The sequence below is a fragment of the Mycena indigotica genome (assembly GCF_014461135.1).
Source record: "Mycena indigotica strain 171206Taipei chromosome Unknown Mind.scaff0001, whole genome shotgun sequence".
In the NCBI taxonomy this organism is placed as follows: domain Eukaryota; kingdom Fungi; phylum Basidiomycota; class Agaricomycetes; order Agaricales; family Mycenaceae; genus Mycena; species Mycena indigotica.
Genome location: NW_023503000.1, coordinates 4,805,701 through 4,829,884, shown reverse-complemented (window position 1 = coordinate 4,829,884; position 24,184 = coordinate 4,805,701). Strand labels below are relative to the sequence as shown.

General features: G+C 50.3%; 12 protein-coding genes across 12 annotated transcripts; 5 read left to right on the top strand and 7 right to left on the bottom strand.

The window, feature by feature from the left end:
* Positions 1–21: 21 nt before the first annotated feature.
* Positions 22–2,242, top strand: MIND_00133800 (uncharacterized protein; the record flags this gene model as incomplete). The annotated part of the gene is made up of 7 exons (XM_037358269.1): positions 22–139; positions 192–552; positions 596–1,043; positions 1,093–1,121; positions 1,165–1,377; positions 1,424–1,473; positions 1,518–2,242. 7 exons carry the CDS (start codon positions 22–24, stop codon positions 2,240–2,242), a joined length of 1,944 nt encoding a protein of 647 aa, XP_037226179.1.
* Positions 2,243–2,410: 168 nt separating this feature from the next.
* MIND_00133700 (uncharacterized protein) lies at positions 2,411–2,914 on the bottom strand (the record flags this gene model as incomplete). Its single annotated transcript, XM_037358268.1, has 1 exon — positions 2,411–2,914. The coding sequence occupies one exon, from the start codon at positions 2,912–2,914 to the stop codon at positions 2,411–2,413; it is 504 nt and encodes a 167-aa protein (XP_037226178.1).
* A 1,075-nt stretch (positions 2,915–3,989) lies between these two features.
* Positions 3,990–6,270, bottom strand: MIND_00133600 (Beta-lactamase/transpeptidase-like protein; the record flags this gene model as incomplete). The annotated part of the gene is made up of 9 exons (XM_037358267.1): positions 3,990–4,248; positions 4,293–4,893; positions 4,941–5,176; positions 5,225–5,271; positions 5,320–5,432; positions 5,478–5,855; positions 5,905–6,056; positions 6,103–6,146; positions 6,193–6,270. The coding sequence occupies 9 exons, from the start codon at positions 6,268–6,270 to the stop codon at positions 3,990–3,992; spliced, it is 1,908 nt and encodes a 635-aa protein (XP_037226177.1).
* Positions 6,271–6,470: 200 nt separating this feature from the next.
* MIND_00133500 (uncharacterized protein) lies at positions 6,471–8,040 on the bottom strand (the record flags this gene model as incomplete). The annotated part of the gene is made up of 7 exons (XM_037358266.1): positions 6,471–6,512; positions 6,561–6,665; positions 6,712–7,023; positions 7,081–7,098; positions 7,144–7,333; positions 7,382–7,707; positions 7,756–8,040. 7 exons carry the CDS (start codon positions 8,038–8,040, stop codon positions 6,471–6,473), a joined length of 1,278 nt encoding a protein of 425 aa, XP_037226176.1.
* Positions 8,041–8,919: 879 nt separating this feature from the next.
* Positions 8,920–10,169, bottom strand: MIND_00133400 (Glutathione S-transferase; the record flags this gene model as incomplete). The annotated part of the gene is made up of 7 exons (XM_037358265.1): positions 8,920–8,976; positions 9,026–9,125; positions 9,172–9,251; positions 9,299–9,479; positions 9,511–9,856; positions 9,902–9,958; positions 10,004–10,169. The coding sequence occupies 7 exons, from the start codon at positions 10,167–10,169 to the stop codon at positions 8,920–8,922; spliced, it is 987 nt and encodes a 328-aa protein (XP_037226175.1).
* A 233-nt stretch (positions 10,170–10,402) lies between these two features.
* MIND_00133300 (uncharacterized protein) lies at positions 10,403–11,104 on the top strand (the record flags this gene model as incomplete). The annotated part of the gene is made up of 2 exons (XM_037358264.1): positions 10,403–10,741; positions 10,790–11,104. The coding sequence occupies exons 1-2, from the start codon at positions 10,460–10,462 to the stop codon at positions 11,102–11,104; spliced, it is 597 nt and encodes a 198-aa protein (XP_037226174.1). The 5' UTR covers positions 10,403–10,459.
* Positions 11,105–11,334: 230 nt separating this feature from the next.
* MIND_00133200 (Chromo domain-containing protein) lies at positions 11,335–12,816 on the bottom strand (the record flags this gene model as incomplete). The annotated part of the gene is made up of 2 exons (XM_037358263.1): positions 11,335–12,475; positions 12,533–12,816. 2 exons carry the CDS (start codon positions 12,814–12,816, stop codon positions 11,335–11,337), a joined length of 1,425 nt encoding a protein of 474 aa, XP_037226173.1.
* Positions 12,817–13,539: 723 nt separating this feature from the next.
* MIND_00133100 (AB hydrolase-1 domain-containing protein) lies at positions 13,540–14,810 on the top strand (the record flags this gene model as incomplete). Its single annotated transcript, XM_037358262.1, has 6 exons — positions 13,540–13,698; positions 13,749–13,888; positions 13,936–14,188; positions 14,237–14,262; positions 14,308–14,434; positions 14,490–14,810. The coding sequence occupies exons 1-6, from the start codon at positions 13,555–13,557 to the stop codon at positions 14,808–14,810; spliced, it is 1,011 nt and encodes a 336-aa protein (XP_037226172.1). The 5' UTR covers positions 13,540–13,554.
* Positions 14,811–15,086: 276 nt separating this feature from the next.
* Positions 15,087–16,948, top strand: MIND_00133000 (Cytochrome P450 monooxygenase; the record flags this gene model as incomplete). The annotated part of the gene is made up of 6 exons (XM_037358261.1): positions 15,087–15,309; positions 15,362–15,724; positions 15,771–16,230; positions 16,282–16,493; positions 16,542–16,828; positions 16,874–16,948. 6 exons carry the CDS (start codon positions 15,087–15,089, stop codon positions 16,946–16,948), a joined length of 1,620 nt encoding a protein of 539 aa, XP_037226171.1.
* Positions 16,949–17,082: 134 nt separating this feature from the next.
* MIND_00132900 (Protein kinase domain-containing protein) lies at positions 17,083–19,814 on the bottom strand (the record flags this gene model as incomplete). Its single annotated transcript, XM_037358260.1, has 10 exons — positions 17,083–17,816; positions 17,866–17,919; positions 17,972–18,308; positions 18,363–18,572; positions 18,618–18,686; positions 18,732–19,145; positions 19,194–19,358; positions 19,402–19,516; positions 19,563–19,606; positions 19,653–19,814. The coding sequence occupies 10 exons, from the start codon at positions 19,812–19,814 to the stop codon at positions 17,083–17,085; spliced, it is 2,304 nt and encodes a 767-aa protein (XP_037226170.1).
* Positions 19,815–20,527: 713 nt separating this feature from the next.
* Positions 20,528–22,056, top strand: MIND_00132800 (Serine/threonine-protein phosphatase; the record flags this gene model as incomplete). The annotated part of the gene is made up of 9 exons (XM_037358259.1): positions 20,528–20,586; positions 20,624–20,634; positions 20,685–20,984; positions 21,033–21,098; positions 21,146–21,298; positions 21,350–21,526; positions 21,572–21,723; positions 21,770–21,904; positions 21,952–22,056. The coding sequence occupies 9 exons, from the start codon at positions 20,528–20,530 to the stop codon at positions 22,054–22,056; spliced, it is 1,158 nt and encodes a 385-aa protein (XP_037226169.1).
* Positions 22,057–23,620: 1,564 nt separating this feature from the next.
* Positions 23,621–23,873, bottom strand: MIND_00132700 (uncharacterized protein; the record flags this gene model as incomplete). Its single annotated transcript, XM_037358258.1, has 2 exons — positions 23,621–23,753; positions 23,803–23,873. The coding sequence occupies 2 exons, from the start codon at positions 23,871–23,873 to the stop codon at positions 23,621–23,623; spliced, it is 204 nt and encodes a 67-aa protein (XP_037226168.1).
* Between the last annotated feature and the right edge of the window lie 311 nt (positions 23,874–24,184).

Here is a 24,184-nt window from a genome sequence, read left to right as displayed (position 1 = left end):
TTTCTGAACCATTCATCAAGCATGAAACGCGCTCGAACAGAGAAAGGATCTGTAGCAACCTCCGCTGCTACTACTAAAAAGCCTAAAACTCAGGCATGCGCATCATGCCGCAAACAAAAAACAAGATGTGAACTGCTCGGTATGACTCGTGTCCTCTAGGTGTGTGCTGGGCTTCTTACTTCGCCACATAGACACCTCCTCTGATCCTGTCCAATGCCATAGGTGCAAGGTTATTGGCATTCATTGCAGCTATGAAGAAACCCTTGTGCCGTCAGCTGCAAACGGAATCCCGATGGAAGAGCCCCCAATAGTGTGCACTTGGTCACGATGGCGCCGACCAAAACCAAAACCAGCCCCAGCTCCTCCGCCAAAAGACCGTCTTTGGGACTTTGTCAGTCAAGACCGCAGCCAGGCTGACTGGTCAGCGCCAATGCTTATGATGCATCATCTCACCAACACGACGCAGTCAGACGAAGCGCGAATTTCCCTAAAATCACCTTTACCTCTCGATGCCATCCTATCAACGGCGCAAACAGACCAATTACTTACAATGTCAGTGGGTACCTCGTATCATCGCGGGCTTACCTGGTTGCAGTTTTTCCGAAAAGCTCTCGCCTTGGCTCAACTTCAAGCTCATGCGTCAAGCCAACAGCGCCCTTCTGGATGCTATATGCTGTGCTGTCGCTCTCAGATTTGTCAAGGACATCCCGGCTTTCACACAATCGCAATTGCTTGCTCTCATTGAAGCCTCAATCCTGGAAATCATCAGTGGCTCTCGTAGATCGGCTTCCATTGAAGCCGTTCAAGTTCTTCTCATTTCATCACTGTGGGAGCCATTTTCTTTGCAACCCAATGCAAGCGGGTCAGAGAGGCGAGATTGCAGGGTGCTCATCGCTTCGGCGGTTAGCATGGCCATGAATATGCGGTTGAATCAAGCTTCAGCGAAAGCCAACAAATTGCACAAGGCGCGCCAAATGTCTGGAGGGAAGTTATCGGCTGGAGATTTTGCTGTCTTGGAGGAGGCGTCGGAACAAGCGCGTCTTGTAAATTCCTTGCTTCTGACCAGTCATTGGCTTATGATAAATTACATAGTGGATATCGATCGTCAATGCTGAGTCTATGTAAGGTGCCCTGCTCCTCTTTCTACTCTCTTACGTTGTCTAGGCTTTGCATTGGAACTGGTCGCATTCCTTTGTCACGAAGATCTGCAGACGACAATATATTCGTCCAGCTGCCTGAATCATTTTCTGGGATCATCAACTATGGCGATATGCGGCTGGGCATTGTTGCTATGCAGTCTTCAGTAGCAGAGAAGGGTGTCAGCTCCCGCATAGACTCCTCTAGAGAAGCAGATGATTGGTACGACACCATCTTCAAGTGAGTTGTCCCAGGATTGGATTGCCAACATTAAAGTCCTCGGTAGCATCTTGGAAAATCTAAAACGTGGTCGTCGCTTTCTACTTCCCTTGCCGGGTTTGTCTATTTTGTGTCCATAGCAATCAACTGAATTAACGTAGTTGTGCTGGACCACCAGCAGTCCTATTTCCACGCCCTCCACATCTACGACGGAATCTGCCGCCTGCTCGTACTATATCACGGTTTCTGGGAGGCGCGAACATCCGTGGGACACATACCCGTTGGAGATTCGTGGCACGACCACTTTCGACCGCGCGGTATCAACGTCGTCGCTGACTGGGGCCGCGACATGATCCAAACATCCGAAGCAGTCTTGGTCTATGTTCTCCAAACCGATGTGGAGACGCTCAGGACTTTACCGGACAACTACTTTGTCATGGTCGTACTCGCTGCGGGGTACATCATCGGCGTCAAGTTCCTCGTCGACAGTCCGTCTGGGGGATGCGGCCGATTGCTAGGTGCAAGCGATCTCCTTCTCAAGAAGGCGACACGACATCTGGAGAGCATAGCGCCTGAAGGAGAGGACCATGTGGCGCGGCGATGCGCTACTGTGTTGGACCGGATGATGTTGCAATCCGAGAATCGTCTCCCAGTGGGCCAGAACACTAGCAATGCGAACCAAGACGACTATACCCTCGCCGCATCATCGTCAAGCTTCTCTGTGGAGGACTTACAGTATCCCCCAAATGATGCTTTCTCTGACCCGGTACTTCCGTCAGACATGGAGTTCGGTCTCTTCCTCGAAACCGCCCTTTCCTTGGATGCACGGCTTTGGAACGACCTCCAAGAGAGTCAAGGACTCAGTAGCGGGTATCTTGACAAATAGCATTTGTCTTGATACTTGCTGGTCAGAACAAAACATCGAACCCCTCAGGTTCTCTTTTCGCATTCGTTACAATTTCCGTGTCGTTACAAGTCGTGATCGTGAAACTACAGCTATCCTACTTCCTTCGCGTAGAATTTTCTCAGTCGATAAATAATGCACCTCTCAAACTTAAGCCAACGTGGTGGGTCTTGCAGCCCGTCGGCAACTAACAGCGTCGGCATGCATCTTGCGACGCCCACTGCCAACATTACGGCCCTTGGTAAGCCGACGTCGGCCCGGAGATGCCGGACCTTTCTTGGTGCCAATCGTGTGGGCCGCCGCAACGCCCTCCTGTTGAACACGATCGGGCTCAGGCTGCCCCGCCTCGTTTTTCTTTTGTCTGTTTTCCGCAGCCGCCTCCCTCTTCTGCTTCCCTTCGGCAGAGATGATGCGATACTTGGGGTGCTTGCGCAGCTTCACCAGCGCGGCCTCGCTTGTTTGTTTGACCAACGGGCTATCGTGGAGTCGGAGGAGGTCAAGCAACACGTAGACTCGTGCCACCGGCTGTCCCGGGGTGGGCGGCGTGGACTGACTCATCTGGGCCCGTCTGTGCACGGGAATATACGGCGGAGAGGGGAGTGGTGCGGCGACCACATGTTTCGGTGGCGGGACAATGGAAAGCGAGGGCGGCATGACCGGGATCGTTGGGTGGGCAAGTGCAGGTTTGGGGGGTTACTTGGGTTGTTGACAAGATTGAGAGGTGAGGTTCGACGCTGAAGGAGTCTGCATTTTATAGCACAGACAGGCCTTGGTTTCGTGACTTAAAAGACTTCTTTCAAAGCTATGGTCGCTTGGAGCAGCTGAAAGAAACGAGCTTTGTAATGGTGTCTTTGACCGAGTTATCTGCCCAGACCGGACATATTCGCCTTGCATCCGAAAAATCGCGAGTCTGGAGACAAAAAAATCTGTTTCTGAGGTGAGCGAACTTGAACTACTGTGAAACAAGGAACCGAACGCAGAGGGTTTCCTCGAGGCTCGAGCAGGACAAAGAAAGTGCCGAGGAGCCGCAGTGCTTTCTTCTGTCGACATTGTCCATGGTCATTGTGGCAAAAGAGGACCCCTGATTATCCCCCAAGAGGTAGGATTCTGAAATCGGTGAAATGAAAAATTTGTCCGCGTTTTTTGGACGCCAAACGCATATTGTTTTGTCCGGATTTTGATCCGACCTACCCCGAAGGTGCAAAATTTGTCCGGATTCGCATCCGACCTTGACAAAAAGCGCTAAATTAGCGAAAGTTAGCCGAGAAAAGGTGGAATTATAGCTAAAGAACAGTTTTTCAGGCTCTGATAGCCGTTATGTGCCACCTGATTTTTTCTTAAATGTGGTCTATTTCAATGTGAATTGCCCACCAAACTGACCCAACTGAGGAAAATTTGTCCGGACTTGGTTCCGACCTGTCTAAGGGTAAAATCTCTTGTCCGGACTTTGGTTCTAACTTTTTTGGCTCCAACCCGATTTTTGTCCGGATTCTGGTCAAACCTAGGTTGAAATTTTCCAAAATCTGTCCGGATTTTGGTATCCTACCTCTTGGGGCATAATCAGGGGTCCTGGCAAAAGAAAGAATATGTGACTGATCGGATGCTGAGCGCTGAACTTGTAGTCTAGTTGTCGATGCAAAGGTTGCCGTTTACTTAGTCTTATTAAACTTTACTGCGGTTTAGAAAGGAGTTAATTATTGAGTTGCGTTTGAATGATGTACAGTCTATGCTATATCTCTACTTGAAACCCTGGCACCAGCCACAAGCCATCCAACAGGAAGGTCATCTCCGGCGGCATCATCGCCACATCCGTGTCTGACGAAAACGGGGCCATATGCTCCTCAAAGGTCATACGAGACGAAGACTCCATAGTTTCAGAAGGGCGACTTCCACGAAACATCGCCAAATGTACCTCCATTCGCTCAATCAGCATATCAAGCTGCGGCCCTGCATGTGAGAAGCCGATGCCCTTGAGCTCGAAGAAAATGCTGACAACATATAAGAGACGCAAAATCAAGAACAAACATCATACCGTTCGTAGGTTTGTGCAGTGTCTGCTGCTCCGTGGTCCCCTATGGCCATCCCAACACCCAATATACCTCCCCTCTGATCCGCCTCCTGGAGACAGAATTCCGCCCAGCGCAGGAGATTTGCTATCCTCCCCGCATATCCGTAAATGGCAAACTCCTGGAGTGTCAGGACTCGGCGCAAGTCCGGCAAGACACTCAGAGCAAGATCACGCGCTTGTGAGCGAAGGAAAGCAATCCGCGCAGAGCTCCAGGGGGATGGGCCGGGCCGTGATGAAGGTTGTTCTTCTGCCGTCGACGACGAGATGCCGTTGACAGTACTAGTTGAAGACAATCTTGCTTCATTGTCTCTCTTCTCGAGCTCGTTGTGGACCGTGATCACGAGTCCCACGAGTATAAGACACATTCCAGATGCACATATACGAACATGCGCCGATGTCTCTGGTCGATTTGCTGTCCTCAACAATTCTGGTGCTTGTCGCAATGAAAGGGGGTCTGGGAAGTCGACCTTCGCGAAGCAGAAGGTGATCAGAGCATGCATTGTGGTGAGTGTTTCAAGCGTATCGCGCAAGGCGAGTTCGGATAGTGGGCGCCGGCGAGCGAAATCTGTCAATTGGTCACCCAAATAAGAAATGTGGCTCTCGACAACTTACCACCAGAGATCTTCTCGTAAAAGTTGCGGCAAAGGGTAATGGTGTGGAAGAGAACTAGACCGTCCCGTGAGTTATCATAACGTAGGGAAGGCGAATTTTCTGTACACGGTTCAATGCATCGAAAGCAAAAGTATGCAGGATGCTTCAGAGTAGCCAGCTCTTTCTGCGATGATTCGAGGACAGATTCGAGCGAGGGCGGCGGGCCTTGTAATACCCAGAGCTGATCGGCGTACGTTCTAGACACCATTAGTATTGGAACTGTTAACCGCAGATAATAAACTGACATGGTAACAGGTTTGCGATGCATGACCGCTCGAAGCGCCTCTCCCATCTCAAAGTTGTCTCAGCAAGGAAATGAGTAAGCAAAAAATATACCAACAATGTAGCCCGACCAATGACCGCGATTTGGCAGGGTGTCTGGCCATGAGGCCATCAGTGTCCGAACGTGAGACATGTAACTCGCAGCCCATGGACGTGAACTCGATTCAACATCTGCTCGAGTTCAATTAATGTTTCTGAAGATTCTTTAGAAAACACCTTCTTCCAGGCTGTCCAGTATAAAACAGGACAAGGTATTATACTCAGAGGTTTCAAGGTGAATGCGAGCATCTCCTGCGACACGTATCGCTGCCTCGTGAAGCAGTCTGCACGCTTGAGCGCGGCGGGCACCATAAGGTCGAAGATCAGCACCCAAATAGAAGTGTTTGGGGTCAAAAAGCGAGTTGGGGAGGTCAATGTCAACACCGAGGATGTCTGGATGGAAGGCAATAGTGGCGGCAATGGCGCATATGCAATGCGCAAGAACGAAGGCATGCGGTTGGAGGAGGTCTAGGCGCCATGAAGCCGCGGCAACAGTTTTCTCGAGGTCGAGCTCCCGGAATAGCGGATGGGTGTGGAATGGAAGTTTGGTGACGCCTGAAGTACAAGTAAAGAAATTGTGGGGGAAGCATAAAAGGAGACGCACATTTGAACAGATGCTTAACGAGATCTGGATTGGTCAGAAGACCAGTTACTCTACTGCTGCTGGCTGGAATAAGGGCTACTGAAGAAGTTTCTGAGGTTTCGGTTGGTGTAGGTTTCCTGGGCCGTCCCCGAGGAACATAAGTTGTTTTGCACCTATGGTGCATAAGCTCTAGGCAGTCGGAAGCTTGAAAGAGCTCACAGAATCTTCTTCTCGACGCAGCGGGGACAGGGCTTTCCGTCTGTCTGGCCAGCATGAGTCAGAGTTTCACAAAACCAAGAATTCAAGCACCTGAGCATGGCAAAGGACACGTTTGGCCTTGCAAGAGTCGCAAGCGGGGGGCTTCACGCTCTTGTGAGTGGATGACATGCTCCTTGTATGAACCTGGCGCATTCCATGACCGACAAGGAGATGATTGGTAACGGCGGTCGCTGTAAAGTTTGGCCGCCGCGATCACGTGAGATTAGTCGTCCATCAGCACTTCAAGTCTTCAACCTTAGCGTGCACGCAGAACCACAACTCGATAGGCCATCACAGTGAAACTATCATTTCATTACTTCAAGTGGTGTTTAAATTATACTAGTAGGAGCATTGGATCGAGGTCTCGTTCCCTGTCCAATTAATTCTCTGGTTTTGGAAACGACGATTGATGCACTCACCCGAGGAAATATAGTCGCAATTTTTACTTCTTGGCTCAAGAGTGGGCCACTGACACCAGTGGAGGCGAATCCAGTCGCGCGTGGAGGCTGTAGTACAACATAATACTGTCGTCCGGGTCAAAAGGTATTGGTGAAGAGCCAAAATACCGACATCAAGAGTAAATTGAGCCAGAGCGGAGGTCGGCTTTAAAGTTTTCGGAACTGCAATCTCGCCTTCGAACACTCGTGTGTCCCGGCGCTGATAATTAGGTGCCGCAAGCGACCAAGTTGCTCGAGCGCATTCGTGGACGTCATTTGCTGCAAGGGGATAATGGCCACTGCTTGTGCGAAATGGTGCACAGGTCATCCTACGCTGTAGACAGATGGAAATGGCGGATGGAGTAGCGAGCAAATCCAGTGCTTGTTTATCGGCGCAATTATAAGTGAGAAGACAAGGTATAAACCCTCCGCGCGTGTAACAGAGCTAGCAAAGTTAGGAATGAGTAGACTGTCTGAGATTGGAAGCGTAGAAAATCTCAACTGGCTCAGCAAGAGCGAGCTGAAAGTCAAGTCAGTACTAAGAAAAAGTCCATGGAAGTCCTACCAAACACTGAAGTTGAATGGGGCGGGCGTTGAACACGATACCCTGAACAACTATTGGCATGCAGAGATACCAGCCGGCTGGATCAATTTCCGGACCGGGAATAGAAGAATTGCTTCGATAAGCAAGCTGGCGCAAACGCGAAGGTGGGTCTGGTCGAATCGCGGGAACATAAACGAACATTGTTTTGATTCTGACGAGATTGGGTTCAGAGATATTCGAGTCCTGGACATCAACTCACTCTGCGTCAACATCGCGAAACATGTTTTTGTAGACGATTCGCGCCATTATCGAGTAGTGCAAGGTCACCGGTGAACCACGTTCGAGAAATGTTTGCGGGAGGGAATATTTTCGCTGTACTTTTGGCTCTCCAGGGTCGTTGAGTAGAACCTCCTTCGGTAGTGGGATAGAAAACGGCCACTTGAACTCTCCTTGGATAAGCTCTGCTCCGTGGGCCCTTTCCCATAATGTTACCACGATATTTAAGAATCTGAGTTTGTCGGATTGGAGGTGCGGCGATCTGTTGACGTCGTTTGCGGGACCGCCTAGCCAAATCTCTCCCCGGACCTAATAATTCGGTGAGCGACCAGCAACACACTCATCCTGATAGCGAACCAAGACCACGATTCGGGTAACCTTCTGCCCCCAAGGAATATTCCCGGCGAGGGAGCCGCTCACAATGTTCCCCTCCAAGAAGACGGGGAGACTTTCTGGAGCAGTTGCGTTACTCGTGAGGCTGAGAGATGCACGAATCTTGGTCTTGCTGTCATTGAGCGTGAAGGTGTGTTGGGTAGATGTTATGGCTGCATTTGCGGAATCGTGACGTTGGTAAGCAGGCAACGATGTCGTCGAAGCCTGCGAGTAGTGACCTTCGGCGTCATATACTGGAGGGGCAGACATGCAAAGAGGACATCGGTCGAACCCGGCGTAAGGGAAGTTTCAAAACCATTTAAGCCCGGATGTTTGTTTGAAGAATCCTGTGTCGGCCCGTTGGAACTTCAATGTAGGCGCTGAATGTCAATTAACGAGTGCTTGATTCCCATCTTCTTCAAGTTGCTTCTTTCTTTGTTGGCCGTGTCATACTTCTTACCGGTTCCTTTTCCCGGATGGCAGCTGGACCGCTTCTGGACTTTTGAGCGCACGACTGCTGATGATGCGTGGGCCCGGGAAGGCGGTTGCGACAAATCTATATCTGCTACAAGTTTGGGTGTCTGTCAGTTCTTCATGTTCAATTATGCGTGGCGTCACTGAAGCCAACACTCAAGAACGTGTCAGTGCTTCTCTCGAGATCTGCACCCGCAATCAAAACACGATTCGGATTTACCTAGCGATGCCCGCATTTCCAAGTAGTGACCAGCGCTGCAGTTGCCGCATTCAGGTCTGCTCGGGTCTTCACCTGAACCGACTGGATGAGCAAAAGATAGCTAATCGTCACTCGCTGGCATCCCCACTTGAGTTTGCCCGAGTCGGTTGATTACCATTGACAAGGGCTCTCCCTGCGAAGTCGAAGTTAGTTTAAATTCGATGCTAAAACCAAACATGCACCTTCTCACATCTGCCGAACACACCCACCAGATATCAACAAATCCTATGATGAGGCATCTTAATCGTAGGCGATACTTGGTCACCCTCACTGGATAAGGATCTTCGAGCGCGAGCAGAACTGCGCAAACAACTTCAACTTGACGGCGAGTTCACTATGGTTTCCCGAGAAGATCGGAGCTGGTAATGCAGAACAAGATGTTGTTTATTCATAGTGTGAATGGTGTCTGGCTATTTTCACAGAGGCAGTATATGTGGGAGAGGACCAACGGGAACAATCCCGGTCGGGTTTATCTGGTAAAAATGGGTGAGCATCATTAATTACCTATAAGACTTCACCAACAAAGGGTTGCGCGCCATAATAGCCTCCCTTGATATGCTCAAAGGATGTGGATTCTTTGAACGCCGGGAAGCTCTTGGCCCAATAGAGCTTCCGAAGCCACCTGAAACGTCTCAATCTACGTTTGGAATCGGATAAGAGAAACCCACAAGTCGATAGCGGGATAACCCCCACGGATTGTGCGGATGTTGCACTTGAATTGGCCAACATATGCCGGGTCGAAGCGAACCTTCGGTCCGATGAGAATGTGGCATGTAGCGATCAAGAAAGACGCACGATGGTCACAAAGAGCCTGATATCTGCCTCGGTAAGGGTGTCGCCAACAAGAAAATCTCGCCCGCTGAGGATGACCTCGACCTTGTCCAGTGCTTCGAATAGCCGAATGACAGCAGTCTCATATGCAGCTTGGGACGAGGCAAACCCCCCCTTTGTAAACGCCATCTGACATATTTTGAGCCTCTTTAAGAGACGGAGAAAGTTTCAGCAACATACTATTGATATCCGTATAGACCCAGTCGTTGACCTCATCGATTTGTTGACGGAGAGATTCAGGATACAGATCAAGGGTGGCCTTCTCTGACGGAAGCAAGTCGTTGAACGCCGAATTGAAGATGCGAATGATTTCGGACGATTCGTTGTTGACGATCGTATTCAGCTTCTTATCCCATAGGACTGGGACGGTGAAGCGGGAAGAGAAGTTGGGATCAGCACGCAAGTAGATGTCCTTGATATAGTTGGCATTGAAGAGCGGGTCAACCTCAGCACCAGGAAATGGGTCTATGTTCGCAAATGGCCAGCCGTTTTTTCCCAGATGAGGAGAAACGACAGTAACAGCTGAATGGTGGTTAGAGGAGGCTCATGAAATAGAAAGAGACAAACAGATGATAGTTTCTAAACCCTTGAGTTTACGAGCGATCAAGGTGCGAGTCGCCCAAGCTGCGGAAGTCAGATGCGGGTAAGAGACAAAGATAGGCGGCGTACGACAAGCATACGACACGTATAGGTGATATCGACCCTCTTCTGGCTCAAACGTTCCCCCCTTCTGGATAAAATTGCGAAAGGTCGAGTTAACGCGCTTGAAGCTGCCGTCTGCTTCGCGCTGCAGCTTGGTTAGATCAGTGAGATGCGACGTTTCTTGGGCGGCCATGGTTGGGAAAGGGCCAATCGTTGGCGTTCGTCATTTTAACTGCTGGTGGTTGGATTTCAACATTACTCAAAGGCGCATCACATTAGTCAGATGGGTAATCCGGCTGACGACTGCACCTATTACGCTACCTTGCCTGCTTTAGACGCCATTGGTGACGCCAACCAGCGTTGCAGTTGGTGTTATTCACAGCTGGAAATGCCCAGCAAGACCACGATGAATATAGACCAGCCGGCACCTGCCGATCGAGTGATCATGCGACCTCACCAGAGTTTCCACACTCATGCACCAGCATGGCTGAATCCTCCAGTTCCCCCTCTTCCCGAAACACAAGTCCTTGCAGCGAACCGGAAGGCTTCTCGCTTTCCGCCTCTCCACCACTTATACTGGCGTTCCTCGCTGTCGGCATTTTCGGTTTCGCCATGGCCTCTTTCTTTCTCTGGAAACGCTGGACTGAGCGGCGCAATGTGCCAACAACAACGAACTTGGAGGACATCCGTCCAGTAGAGCCACCAAAAATATGGGACCTTTGGTGCTCATTCGACACCCAAACGAAGGAGTGGGCCTCTATCCAGGTATGCTGCCCAGATTCCGACGCGTATCCAGCATTTAACACTTTCCAGCCCCTTGCCGCCACCATTTGGGACCGAACCCCGTCCCCGTCTTCCGCCTCTTCTGCCCGTGTACGCGAAGAACAAGCCTCTGTGTCAACTGGGATGGTCGAAACTCTGCGTCACCGATTCCGTCGCCCTCAGCAATCAACAACACTGGCATCGGAGGAGCCTCCAAAGATTCTAACTGAATCTTCTTCAAATTTTCGTCTCCAAATAGCCGTGGCTATTGTCATGCCCGAACTGGACTCGTTGTCCACCAAAGCGGACAAACTCTCGGGGGTCGAGTATGCGATCGGCTTGTTCGAAACTCCATGGCACAAGTAGTCTTATCCTCCCTTGCAAGTCGATGTATCTGGGCCGAGAGTGCGACAAGAGTACTTGGCAAACGCATGGGCATGGCCTGTTTTTCTGCTCTCTTTTTCGTTGAGCTCGACGAACAAGGTGTGCATTCAATCAACTATTAGCTTCATAGGTTAAGCTCTTTTTTTTACTACAACTTTAGGGTGCCCACAACGATTTGTTGGATTTGTCTCTCATACGCTGAATAGTTCATTTCACTGTTGGTGGTCCACTCCAGCTTCTTTTCGGCGAGATTCCCATGCTTCAACCATCTGTGGAACATCTTGTATAAGCTCGCTGCGAGGCTCCCAAGTTCGCTCCGATTTGGGGTACCCCATCCAATGGACCCTATAATACATTTCGTTGTCGCCCAATTTCCCGCCCAATCTCTCGCCAAGAATGCTCTCTACGACATATATTTTGTGGACCGAAATTTTCTCTGCCCTGATATGGGAGCGGCGACGGGCAGGGTGAGACCATGCTTTTGGTAGCACAACCTTGGCAGGGAGTGATGCGGATGTGGGCACAAACGTTGACTTGAGTTGGGCCTTGCCATTCTTGATACCGGGGTGCTTCTTGCGTGCATATTTGTCGACCTCGCAAACGGCATGTTCTAGGTCGGGGAGCTCCAGCTTCAACACCGCTCCCTTGTCATTACGCAAAAACGAAAACGTGATGCCCAAGCGATCGAATTGAGCTTCTTGGTTTGCGACCATCCAGCGGAGAATGTCGGTTTCGATGTCTGGGACGACTTTCTTCGCCTCCTTCAAGCTGTTGCCAAACATCTTCGCGAGGCCAGAGGAGCAACCCAATCCTGGAATGACAAAGTCGTTGGCAGAAAAGTTGATGAGGCTCGAATAGGACAGTGCGATGAGGATTTGGAACGAGATGAACGCGGCACAGCCAGGATAAGCTGCAATCGCCTCGTAAACATCGGCGGCATATTCGGCGTAGCGGAGAACTTCAGGGAGGTCATCCATAAAGTGTTTGAGCAGATTCAAATGCCTGCGATGACCGGATGCGGAGTTGTTTTTGGTATGGTCAAGTGCATTGGGGGCAATTTTCAGGTATGCATGAGTGAAGATTGCAGTTCCGCCATTACTAGCTTTGCTGAGGACGCTATCGTAGCGGTCGATGTCGAAGTCCTTGTAAGTTAGATTCCCCAGCTCTTTCTGCAGTAACCTCCATGTTTCAATACGGTTGAATGACTGGAAGAGGAGGATTCGGAAAAGGATTTCGTCGCGCGCTTGAGACCCCTTTTCGATGACTTCGGTGATGAGGAACTGGGAAGTTTTGTCCATTACACGATATGACTGGCAGAACTTGTATTCCTGAAGAATGCGATCGTCTGTCCACCTAAGATGCCGACTATATTAGCGCGCTTCGACAGATAGCGTTGACATCAAGACGTACGGTGCCGGCAGTCCCTGCCTCCGCTCGTCATCCAACGCTTTCCTCTCCGCTAACCATTTCCAAAGGGTGTCGAAAACGATCGTAGGCTTGAGTCTCTGGCCGCTTATATCAATGTGGTCCAGTTTCGTTGTTCGCGTAGACGGCGGTTCTGGGGTAGAAGCCGCGCTGCTGAGAGGGCTGTCCGCGGACCACGCATCTGAGGTGCACTGGCGCTTGGTTTGACGCGTCGGGGTCAGAGTTGGCGGCGGAGTGGCGCGTTTTCCAAGGCGGGTCGCAGCTGCCATTGCCAGAAGGTCGAACAAAGAGAAAAGTCAGAAGGACAGCCCGGGGGGATGTGCGCACAGAATGTTAGCAGGGGGACAGGGTGCCGGTATAGCCCTAGCACACAAATAATTGTTGCGGTAGAGGCAAAGGGAATGAAAGGACGACGAATTTCCCTTAAATTGGTTCTCACACTTTTGATGGGTCGCTTATTTTCCCCTTGGGAACTAGCCGAAGTGTCAAAGTAGTTTGAACCTGAACCACCACGTCTACCTTACCTCCAAAACTGCGACGATGTTCAACCCACATCACTTGAACCGTGTCAAAGATGGGATTCTCACCCTTTGTCGCATCGATGAATAGCGACGATGTTGATGACTGAACGACACAACAATTCATCGCAAGAAACAAGCCAAATCAGCGATGCATTTCATTGTAGTACAGGCTTCTTTACACACACAAATAGCTGCATCAGTGCAATGCAATGCTCAATTCTTGGCCCTGCAAAGAAAAATCCTTTTGTAAAATGTTAATACCAATGGGAGTTCAAGAGCCACTATAGCTTGAACATAATATAACATATGATTTGATTTGCAGTAGCATATCTCTCTGTTATACCATGTGTTCAGTTGTAAGTCCAAGGTGTGCACCTATTTGGAAATAGAACTCTACATGAGAACCAAGGGTTTGAAAAAAACTTTGTCATGACTTGCCTGTCGAAATCGCGATCATGTGCTGTGTCAAGCTTGCCTTTCTCCATCATGGCGGACGAAGACATGTCGGATTACCCGACCATGTTCGACCCTGCAAGCCTCGTACGCAAGGGCTTTTGCCCTGTGCATTCCGGGCTCTCCTTACTGCACACCCACTCGCTTTATTATGAACAACATGGCACAGGGCGCCAGGTCGACTTAATATGCCTCGACTTCGGACCCCAAAGCTGACATTGACCAAGCGCGTTGTACTTATTAGCGGGCTCAACACCAACTCCTTCGCTTGGGAATTTCAGGTCCGCGAACTGGCGCAGAAATATTCGGTCCTCGTGTTTGACAATCGTGGAGTGGGTTACTCTGGCTATCCTGCTGGTCGATATACGTGCGAGATATGCTCCTTCCTCTATATGTCTTCTCATGTCCGCGTAGAACCTCAGGGATGGCGCAAGATATTGTCACTCTCCTCGACCATATCGGGTGGAAGTCGCCACGAGAGATTCATGTCGTGGGTACAAGTCTAGGCGGAATGATCGCTCAAGGTTCCCCTCTCTCCTCTCGCTATAAGTATACTGTTGATGTCTTAAAATCAAAAGAACTCGCGTCTAGTATTCCAGAACGAATTGCATCTTTGACACTTGCTGTCACTACACCGGGCGGACGACCATGGCAAAATTTACCCCCCGTGTGTTGAATTGACACTTCTTGCTTCGCATTCTAATGCTTGGCTCAGTGGGAGGGCGTGAAATGTCTCACCCGGTGAGTTTACTGTTTTACTCTCACTGCTGGCTCACGTTTGTGTAGACTGCTCTTCATTGCAGAGCCTGAGAAAAAGGCCCCGACTGTCATGAAGATGCTTTATACCCCATCCTGGCTGGAGGCGTCGTCCCTGATAGATCCAGGTCGGACCAATCGTCAAGTACAAACGGAGGTAGGTCAAGATGAAAGAGCTATCTTTTCTTTTTAACTCAACTTGGAACATCCAGACATATCTTCGACGTGTTGTCTTTGGACCTAAACAACAAGTTATCGGCCACATCTCTCAGCTCGGCGCGGGCCTCACCCACCACGTTAGCGAGACACGTCTCGCTCGCATTGCGGGCACGATACCCAAGGTCGTTATTCTGTGTGGCGACCAGGACCATCTCATGGATTTGCAACACTCGAGAGACCTTAAAGCAGCAATGCCGGACGCTGAGTTCGTACAGTGGGACAACACCGGCCACGGAATCCATTCGCAGCGACCTATAGAGTTTAGAGATTTGTTGATGAGGGTGTTTGAAGAAGCTGAGCAGGATCGGAAATGAAAACCGATAAGCTGTTTCTGTCAAGATTCAGAGTGTAGCATGACTCTAGGAGTAGACTTGAACAATATGTCCACAGCGAGTTGCTACCCATGTCCGAGTATCCGTTCCCGTCGCGCAATGCGGGCTGACCAATGAGAGCGATGTAAAAAGTACTTCGGTGCGATCGTGCCGCTGCCACCGGAGCGCGTGACCGCGAGCTATCTTTCTTGCTGCCCACTAGCAAGTATTATTTAACCGGGGTGTGTTTCTCAGAGAACGCAACCCTTCTTCCAACCTATGCCGTTCACAGACTGTAGCTACTCCACGCTTCTCGCTACTGCGGTCGCTTTGCCTGCCGCCGTTGTTGTAGGCGTCCATCTCATTCTCTATCTCCTCGACCCATATGGCATACGACGCTACCCAGGACCACTACTTGCAAGATTTTCTGATGCCTGGCTGGGCTATGTCTCGCAACAAGGCCACAGGTCAGAGGTTATCCATGAAATGCATCTCAAGTATGGTGAGTGGAAGAGGCTTGACTGTCCCTTGCGCAACTTGCTGACTGAGTGAAGGTCCATTCGTTCGCATTTCACCCTCAGAGGTCTCGGTAGCGGACCCCGATGCGCTTGCCGTTGTCTATGCCCACGGAAACGGCGCTTTGAAGTCAACCTTCTACGACGCATTTGTTTCTATCGAACGCGGCCTCTTCAACACACGCGACCGCAAACAACATGGCCGGAAACGCAAGATTGTGTCCCACATCTTCTCTCAGAAAAGCGTGGTCGAATTTGAGCCACATATCCGACTATACGTGGACAGTCTGCTCTCGCAATGGGATCGTTTATATGACAGCGCATTGAAGGGAGGGTCTGGAGCCGAGGGGGAAAGCGGTTGGACTGGGAGGAATGGCCGTCTCTGGCTTGACTGTCTTCCATGTGAGCTTCTCATGCTTACCTTCTAATTTCCACTGAATCCTTCAAGGGGCCAACTATCTCGCGTTCGACATCATCGGAGACCTCGCATTTGGTGCGCCGTTTGGCATGATTGAAGCCGCCCGTGATGCTGCGCCCGTTCCAAGGGGCGGGCCAAATGACGTTACCTTCGACTCCAAAGACGAAACTGCCGTGATGCATATCCCCGCTGTCGCTGTGCTGAACGGTCGCGGCGAGTATTCAATGTCTATGGGTGTTTTGCCAGCATGGGTCAGACCAATCATGCGCAAATTCCCCTGGTACAACAAGGGACTGCAAGATGTCAAAAAGCTGGCCGGGATTGCTATCGTCGCTGTCGCCAAGCGACTTGATGGTGGGCCTACAGACCGTGTGGATTTGTTGAGCAAGCTGCAGCAGGGTAAGGACGACAACGGTGACCTGATGGGTCGTCCAGAGTTGACCGCTGAAGCTCTGACGCTGCTGATCGCTGGAAGTGATACAACCTCCAAGTCAGTGGCGTATTTATTCTTCATCCTCGTATTCTGACCGTTTTTTCGTAGTTCGACTTGTGCCATTATCTATTACCTCGCTGCAAACCCTGCTGTTCAGGATAAGCTCCACAAAGAACTCGACGAGCAGCTTGGCACCGAAGATGAGCGTGTTGCAACCAGCTTACAGGTCAAACGATTACCATATCTTGACGCATGCATCAACGAAGCTCTTCGTCTGCATTCTACCAGTGCGCTAGGACTTCCTCGCGTTGTTCCCGAAGGTTTGTAGGATCAGAGCCGAAGATGAATTCTGACATAAGCAACTACAGAGGGTCTGACACTCAATGAACACACGTTTGTCCCAGGAGCGGTGCTCTCTGTCCCCAGCTACACCATTCATCGTGATCCAGCGGTATGGGGTTTGGATTTCGAAGCATATCGCCCTGAACGGTGGTTCGAAGAGGACAAGAAGGACCTCATGGCAAAAACGTTCAATCCTTTCTCTGTCGGTCCAAGGGCATGTGTAGGACGTAATTTGGCGTCTCTGGAACTGCAGATAATTGTCGCCTCGATCCTACGCAGGTTCCACTTTGTGTTGGAATTCCCAGGAGAGGAGGTAAGGATGCACTTGGACTTTCCTTTTTTTCTAACTGTTTCCCAGTTGGAAACACGCGAAGGCTTTTTGCGGAAGCCGTTGCGTTGTCATGTTGGAATCAAGCGTCGAGATACGTTGTGATAAAGTGTCTAATGTACAAAGTTGCGGGTAATATGTGTAACTGTAACTTGAATGTATAAGGCCTGAAAAGCCTCAATGTTTTGTAACACCCACGAGTTCCCTTGGAAAGGGGTCTAGGTTATGCAGTCTTCGACCTATTCGCAAAGAGAGCGAATGGACATCGCTGGCTCAGTCCGTCGCCTCTTGGCAGCTAGTCGAAGTGGAAGTGGATCACTTGCTCGTTTCGAACGGAGTGGAGGACCATATATAAGCCGGGGACTGTCCGATGTCGGCCCTGCACTGCTGCCTGGAGACGGTGTCTCTGCCGGGTCGGGGGTAGTATCGACCAAATTTGACTCTGACCATCGATCCGAGGGATCAATAAGAGGTTCGTCTTCAAAGGAAGAGCTGCAGCTGAGGCGTGGGGTCGCCGGAAATTCCGGGATGGGAGCATCGTCAATGAGAGTGCGACCACCAAGCTCGAGGTCAATTGCGTTCAATTGAGGGGAGGTCAAGAAACCGAGTTCTGATCGTGGGGTCAGCGTTGGATGCGGGTTTGATAGCATCCGCAGGCAGTCTTGACGCAACGTTTCCAAATCCGGGAGTCTCTCTGCTGGCGGCGGAGAGCCGACAGGGCTGGAGTCTTGTGAAGAGCTGGGGCTCATTTGCGGCAGGGAGGGAAGATTGTGTGACAAGCCAACACGATGGACTTCAAGGTCGTGAGTGGACACGAATACCTCAACTACAGGGTCGTCTGTCGGGATGGGGACGTAGTGGTTGGCGGTGAGGCACGAGACGGGCAGATACAGACTTTGAAGACGGGACTTCTTCTGTCGTCGCCTTCCGGTGGATGCAAACAGAGTACTAATTGGCGGAAGTGGAGTTAACTCTGTGGTAATTTTGAGCATCGATAATCAACAGAGAGAAATCCTAATGACCTGGTCTGGGCGAAGAGGTTGAAGCACTGTCTGAGTCCATATGAGGCTCCTCATCTAGCATGAAACAAGACTAAGTATCCATGTACGATGAGATAAAGTGACGAACCATTGCCCACAAGACGGCGCTTGATTTTGTCCAAAGACGGCAAGAGCGGCCAAGGCTGGAAAGACCGCCTGAATCTCGAACTGAATGTCTCGTCCCAGTCCGATGAGCCGTATGAGCGAATTGTCGCGCCGATTGAGTCACCGACTAGCCGATGGACAATGTGTGTCATGGTTGGCCGCTCAGTAGGATCCTTCACCCATGCTTCCTGGAGCAAAAGCCAAAGAGGGTGTTCTTCCGCCATGTCCTGGGGTTTGGTAGGACGAAGCCCCCCCAAGACCTGGATACCAACCCAGATGTCTTGATTAATCTCATGGAACGGGCGTAGTTGACTCCATATCTGAAAATGGTATCAAGAAAACCAGGAACAACTAGCGAGAAAAACTACTAGTACCTCATAACAGACGCACGCAAAAGCATACACGTCTGAAGGATAATGGCTGACATTGTCGGTGTTGATCAGCTCAGGAGCCTGATAGCGGGGCGTTCCTCCCCGAACACTCGCGGTTGAATGCGGGAATTTGAGCGTCATCGCATCAGTGATGGATGACAGTCCAAAGTCCGCCACGCAAGCACGATGAGATGGTGTTACCAAGATGTTCATCTGAACCTAATTAGATACTTGGGAAGATAGGTGACAGAAACAAACCGCTTTTAGATCTCCATGGACCACGTTATTTTCGTGCAGGTACTCAATGCCGAGAGCCACATCAAGCATCTGTGCTATGATTAGCTTTGTGGGAAGGGGAATTGAATTCTGTACCAAAGACACTCGGTCGGTATCCGGCGGTGCAGTTTTCAGATACTCCAAAACATGCCCGTCGGCCATCCAAGGAGAAACTAAGCACAACCGGCTGTCTAGATAGTACAAGCCAAAGAACGGCAGGAGGTTTGGATGGGAGAGCTGTCTCCAGATGAGTGCCTCGCGACCAAAGGTTTGCAGAATGTCCCGAATGTCATCATCGCGGAATAACCGCATGATCTTGACGGAGACACTTTGTCCTCGAATAAGACCCTTCCAAATGTCCGCGAATCCACCAGCGGCAACTTGCTTCCCAATCTTTTGGAGACCTGACAGCGATAAACAAGTCGGAAGGCGGCCTGAAGCGCGAGAAATTCGAAGCAGTGCTTTGGACAAAACAGGTCGCTCCGTCGAGTCCGGAAACAGATCAAGCAGCTATTACCAGCCGATGAGCAATACTCAAGCTGATGAAAGAGCACGCACTTCTTGGAGTAGGTCAAGCAATTGCTGGGATTGGTCCTCCGAACTTGTAAGAAAGACTTGGTAGGTATCCGGGGTATGAAGCAGGTCGAGCATATGATCGTGAAGGGCCTCAATGTCTTCGCATAACTTGTCGAAAACATCCTGGACGATCGCAGTATCCCGATGCTAACCGCCATCAGATGCATTAAAAAGTCACAAAAACACGTACTGCCTCCTTGAGGACGTCGAATAACGTATCGACGACCGAGGCGTATGTTGCTAGGCTTGCAACGATGTCTCTGTCTGACCACACTTGGATCTCCCTTGACAGTTCGTGGAATTTTCTGGTCCATTTGTTAGCGCAGGCAAATAGCGAGACGCAACACATACGGAGATGAAGGATCAAGGAGGGCGAGCGTGAGTAGAATGAGTTTCTGTACTCCAATTTAGTGAAGGAACAGCTTGGTGAAGAGAACAAACCTTCGGAAGATTTGTTGGACTGAGCGAAGTCGGGTCAAACATTTGTAAAGAGCTCAGAGGAGTCGAAACTTCTGGCGGCATCGCCCGCGATGGGGGAGAGGGTCGGAGAGGAATAGAGTGGGATGGGAAGGAAAAGAAAACCCGAGTTTTGATCATCTTCATAAATTAAGAATCTATCTCGCTTCGCGTCAACGTCAGTTTAGTGTGTCATGGGCACTGCATCCATCCATCTGAAGCTAGGCTGTGGGCTCGTGAGACTGGGGACACAACTCAAGCCGAAGTACCGCACGCTAAAAATCCTTTGAAAATTTTGAAGCCACCCGAAAACTCGGCAGAGATTCAGTGATATAGTCAGGTCTTGCAATATCAGCGGCAGCATGCTGAGTGGCAACTGTCTTCCAGCGCAATCCCCAACAGTCGTTCAAAGCGATAACTTCAACCAATCGTAGGATTCCGAAGCTGGAGTAGCAGCATGACCTATATGCCGACTGGTGACGGCTATGCAGCGGTTGTTGGATACGCGACAGTACTGCTTATGACTCTCGTTTATCTTGATGTAGATAACTTGTAGTTCCAATAACTTGTGGCCGCGGTCGTTAGTTGATTGTGGTTGGTCGTTCGAAACAAGAGAAAGTTTGCCATCAAACGTCGGCTTACTCGTGTTTGGTCAGCTTTATCGATTTTACCCTCACGTCGTTCCGCCGTCGCCCCTGCCCGCCTCTTTCCTTGCTCTCCCAACTCCCAAAAACCCACCTGTGGACGTCTTAGGACTGCACGCGGCCGGAAATCCCCGTTAATTTCCACCCCAAATCGCCTGCTCGAGTAACGACTCTCTCGCCCTCCCTCTTCACGAACCTCCGCTATTGGACTTCAATATGGCCGACGTCGTTGCTGAAATAGATTTGGACTCAGTGATAGACCGGCTGCTAGGCTCGTGATTTTTTTTCGCTTTATTCCAAGCTTGCTGACAGTTCAGCAGAGGGTGAGTGCGCTGGCATTCGTTTTCACCGTTGGGCGGGTATGAGTGGACAGGCTTGGGGGTATTGGAGCAGCCCTTCCATGCACATATGTGTTTGGTCGAGTCATTTTGGGGACACATCTGTCCGCTGTTGTCGTCTTTGATGCCCATACTGTCTCGCCCGAAAAGCCCCAGTCCAGTACCCGGATTCCCTAACCCCTCCTTTTCAGTGCGCGGAAACCGTCCGGGAAAACCCGTCCAGCTGCAAGAATACGAAATCAAATACCTTTGCACCAAGGCACGAGAAATCTTCATAAATCAGCCCATTCTGCTGGAGTTGGAGGCCCCAATTAAGATTTGCGGTGACATTCATGGTGCGTCAGGCTAGGCTTGTGCATTACGAAGCCCTCATTTTTATCCAGGCCAATATTACGACCTCCTGCGCTTGTTCGAATATGGCGGCTTCCCTCCTGAAGCCAACTACCTATGTACGCTCTCACTCTCTCTCTCATTGGCCATACTCACTCGTCTGTAGTCCTCGGCGACTATGTTGACCGAGGGAAGCAAAGCTTGGAGACAATATGTCTCCTGTTAGCCTACAAGATCAAATACCCCGAAAACTTCTTCATACTTCGCGGAAACCATGAATGCGCAAGTATCAACAGAATATACGGGTTCTACGATGAATGTACGTGGCCAAATTTTTTGGTCCTTTTTTTTCGCTCACACGATAGTGTAGGCAAGCGCCGCTACAATATCAAATTGTGGAAGACATTCACCGACTGTTTCAATTGCTTGCCTATTGCCGCGATTATTGACGAGAAGATTTTCACGATGCATGGTGGATTGAGTCCGGACCTACAGTCGATGGAGCAGATAAGACGAGTGATGCGGCCAACGGATGTGCCTGACACCGGTCCGTTGCTGCTACCTTTAGTAGCTCCATTCTGAACAGATTCAGGTCTGCTCTGCGACCTCCTTTGGTCCGACCCCGACAAAGACATAACTGGATGGTCAGAGAATGACAGAGGCGTCTCCTTCACTTTCGGACCGGACGTAGTTTCGCGGTTCCTGCAAAAACATGACATGGACCTAATCTGCCGAGCACATCAGGTGCGACAACCACTTCAATACTTTCTCTGCAACTAATTTGGACTAGGTCGTCGAGGATGGATACGAATTCTTCGCGCGACGCCATCTGGTTACATTGTTCTCAGCGCCGAACTATTGTGGGGAGTTTGACAACGCGGGTGCTATGATGAGTGTTGACGAGACACTATTGTGCTCCTTCCAAGTGCGTGAAATGAGTCATTGGTTCTTCTTTCCCTTATCCGCATCAAGATTTTGAAGCCAGCTGAGAAAAAAGCGAAGTATCCATACGGCGGAATAAATGTTGGGCGGCCCGTGACACCTCCGCGCAAGCAGAAGAAGAAAGACAACCAGTAAAGGATGTTGGGGCTTTCCCGTTGGCGTCTTTGCACCGTTTACTCGGGCGAAAGTCAAGGCCTTCCCATCATCTCATACACGTCGCCTCGCCTCTTGCTGGCTTTTGTCGGTCCACAGTCTGGTTTCTTATTCTTCCTCGTCCCTCGTTACGCCGTTTCAATCCAATTTATTTTTTTTCTCTCATGTTGGCCCGTGCTTGGCCGGTCGGTGGTTGTACAAGGAACATGGTCACACCTTTTCCTTGCCTCGTCGTGGCTGCGCTTTTTATCTCGCTATTCCCCTCTTGTACGATCTATCCCCTAACGCAAAGACTGCCCCACACCATGTAATACTAGACAAAATACGCACCTTTCGATACCAGTTATAGCTACATCCATCGAGCCAGGCACACTTACAGCGTTCATTTAATATTCCTTTCTTCCTTTTGTTGATACTGTACGAGTATGCTTCTTTTCTGTTTCTCGTGAATCTCGTCCTAACTCCTAAGTTAGTCGGCTTGCCCACGTAATATTCACTGCCTGTGCGTCAGCCCGCAAGAATTTGAACCTACATGTACATCCTCTTTACAGCTGTTGGCAAAATTATAGGCCACCCAAGCTTGAGATGTCACTGGTGACCACCATACATTCTCCACACTCGGCTGCTTGCCAGCAAATGGATTTGTGGAGCGCATAGCCAGATTGGGGCAAATCACCCTGTAAGATCCTGTGGAAGGGATTCGTGTTCGATCACCCCGGGAAAGCTGGTGGCATATAATTCCAATGTCGGGAGGCACTGCCAACATACAACTGGCTTGTGAAACTAAGGCTTTGCGATTCACAGCGTCCCTCAGGTGCTACTTCTCCAATCCTCTCGGCTTGCACCTCGGCCGCATCCTCCCAGACGGACTGTGGACCAGAAACTTAACGCCGACGACATACCCCGCCGCCAGCGAAGAATGACACACTTCTCTGCTCCTCTCGACTGCATGACAACGATGCGTAGCCATAGTCAGAGGAGATGTTTTGACCCTTTCCAAGTTCCCTTTGCACGGCCTGGCTGGCAGGTGAACGAACACGAGGGGTTGGACGGAATTTCGTGTTGGAACGGGGAATACCAAATCGTGAGCCAAAGTAGTTTTAAATAATACACACGGAGGCGCGACTGTTGAGGCAGCCGCAATGAGCAGCGTGTTGAACTGTTGGCCATGATAATCCAGCACTTTCTGCCCAAACTGATGTCCAGCAATTCTTCATTCGCTCAAAGGCCTTGCCACATCGGTCATCTGTATGTCCACATTGGTCTTGACTCGTTCACCGAAGGGCGGTGGCACAGCCAACAGTCGTCCCACATCGATGATTCGATCATGCCCGTCTTCAAGTTCAGGTCGAAGATGAATTTGGTGGATTAATTCTGGAGCAGCGATGGCCAGCGTCAGACACTGAGTTAGTGACTCTCTGTGGGAGGTGTGACGGTCCATAGAGGTACAAAGTGTATTATTCCATTGTGGATCTCTCTTCCTCGTCTTGAAGTCTGTTTATCTGCGCTGCCACAGTCATAAATCTAGCCACTTTAAAGCAGTCAATCATTTCAGGATGAAGGACGCATACTTTGCGGCATCGATGCCAGCAAAATCCCGCATCGCATGGAGATCAAGCTGCACCTCTTGGCACAAATCGGCCGTTTGCGCCATGGTTTTGGACATCCTCTGGAGCGCGCTGATATATAATGGATTGGCTGGCGTGATGGAATAGAGACGCGTCTGACCTGGCAAGCTCCGCGTACTTGCGCTCCTTCTTTTGAGTTGCGCTTGTTGTGGTCGGTGGAAAGGTGCTCATCGCGTGACGTGGTCACGTGCTCGCCGTCACAGCACAGTATCGCGATTTGGTCCGATGATAAATAACTTATGAGCCGTCTACCAGCTGAACTGGAGTATCTGATATTCTCTTCCCTCGCGCATGCAGACAAGCGACTAGTTCCAACTCTAGCTCGTGTCGCGCAGCGCGTGCAACGATGGCAAGTTAAAAATAGCCCTATGAACCACAGTTGAAGTACATGTTGCAGGACGGAACCAATTCTCTACCACACTCTGATATTCAAGTTGGCTGTCGGTAACATTATGGATAAAGAGCACATCTGGGACCTGAAA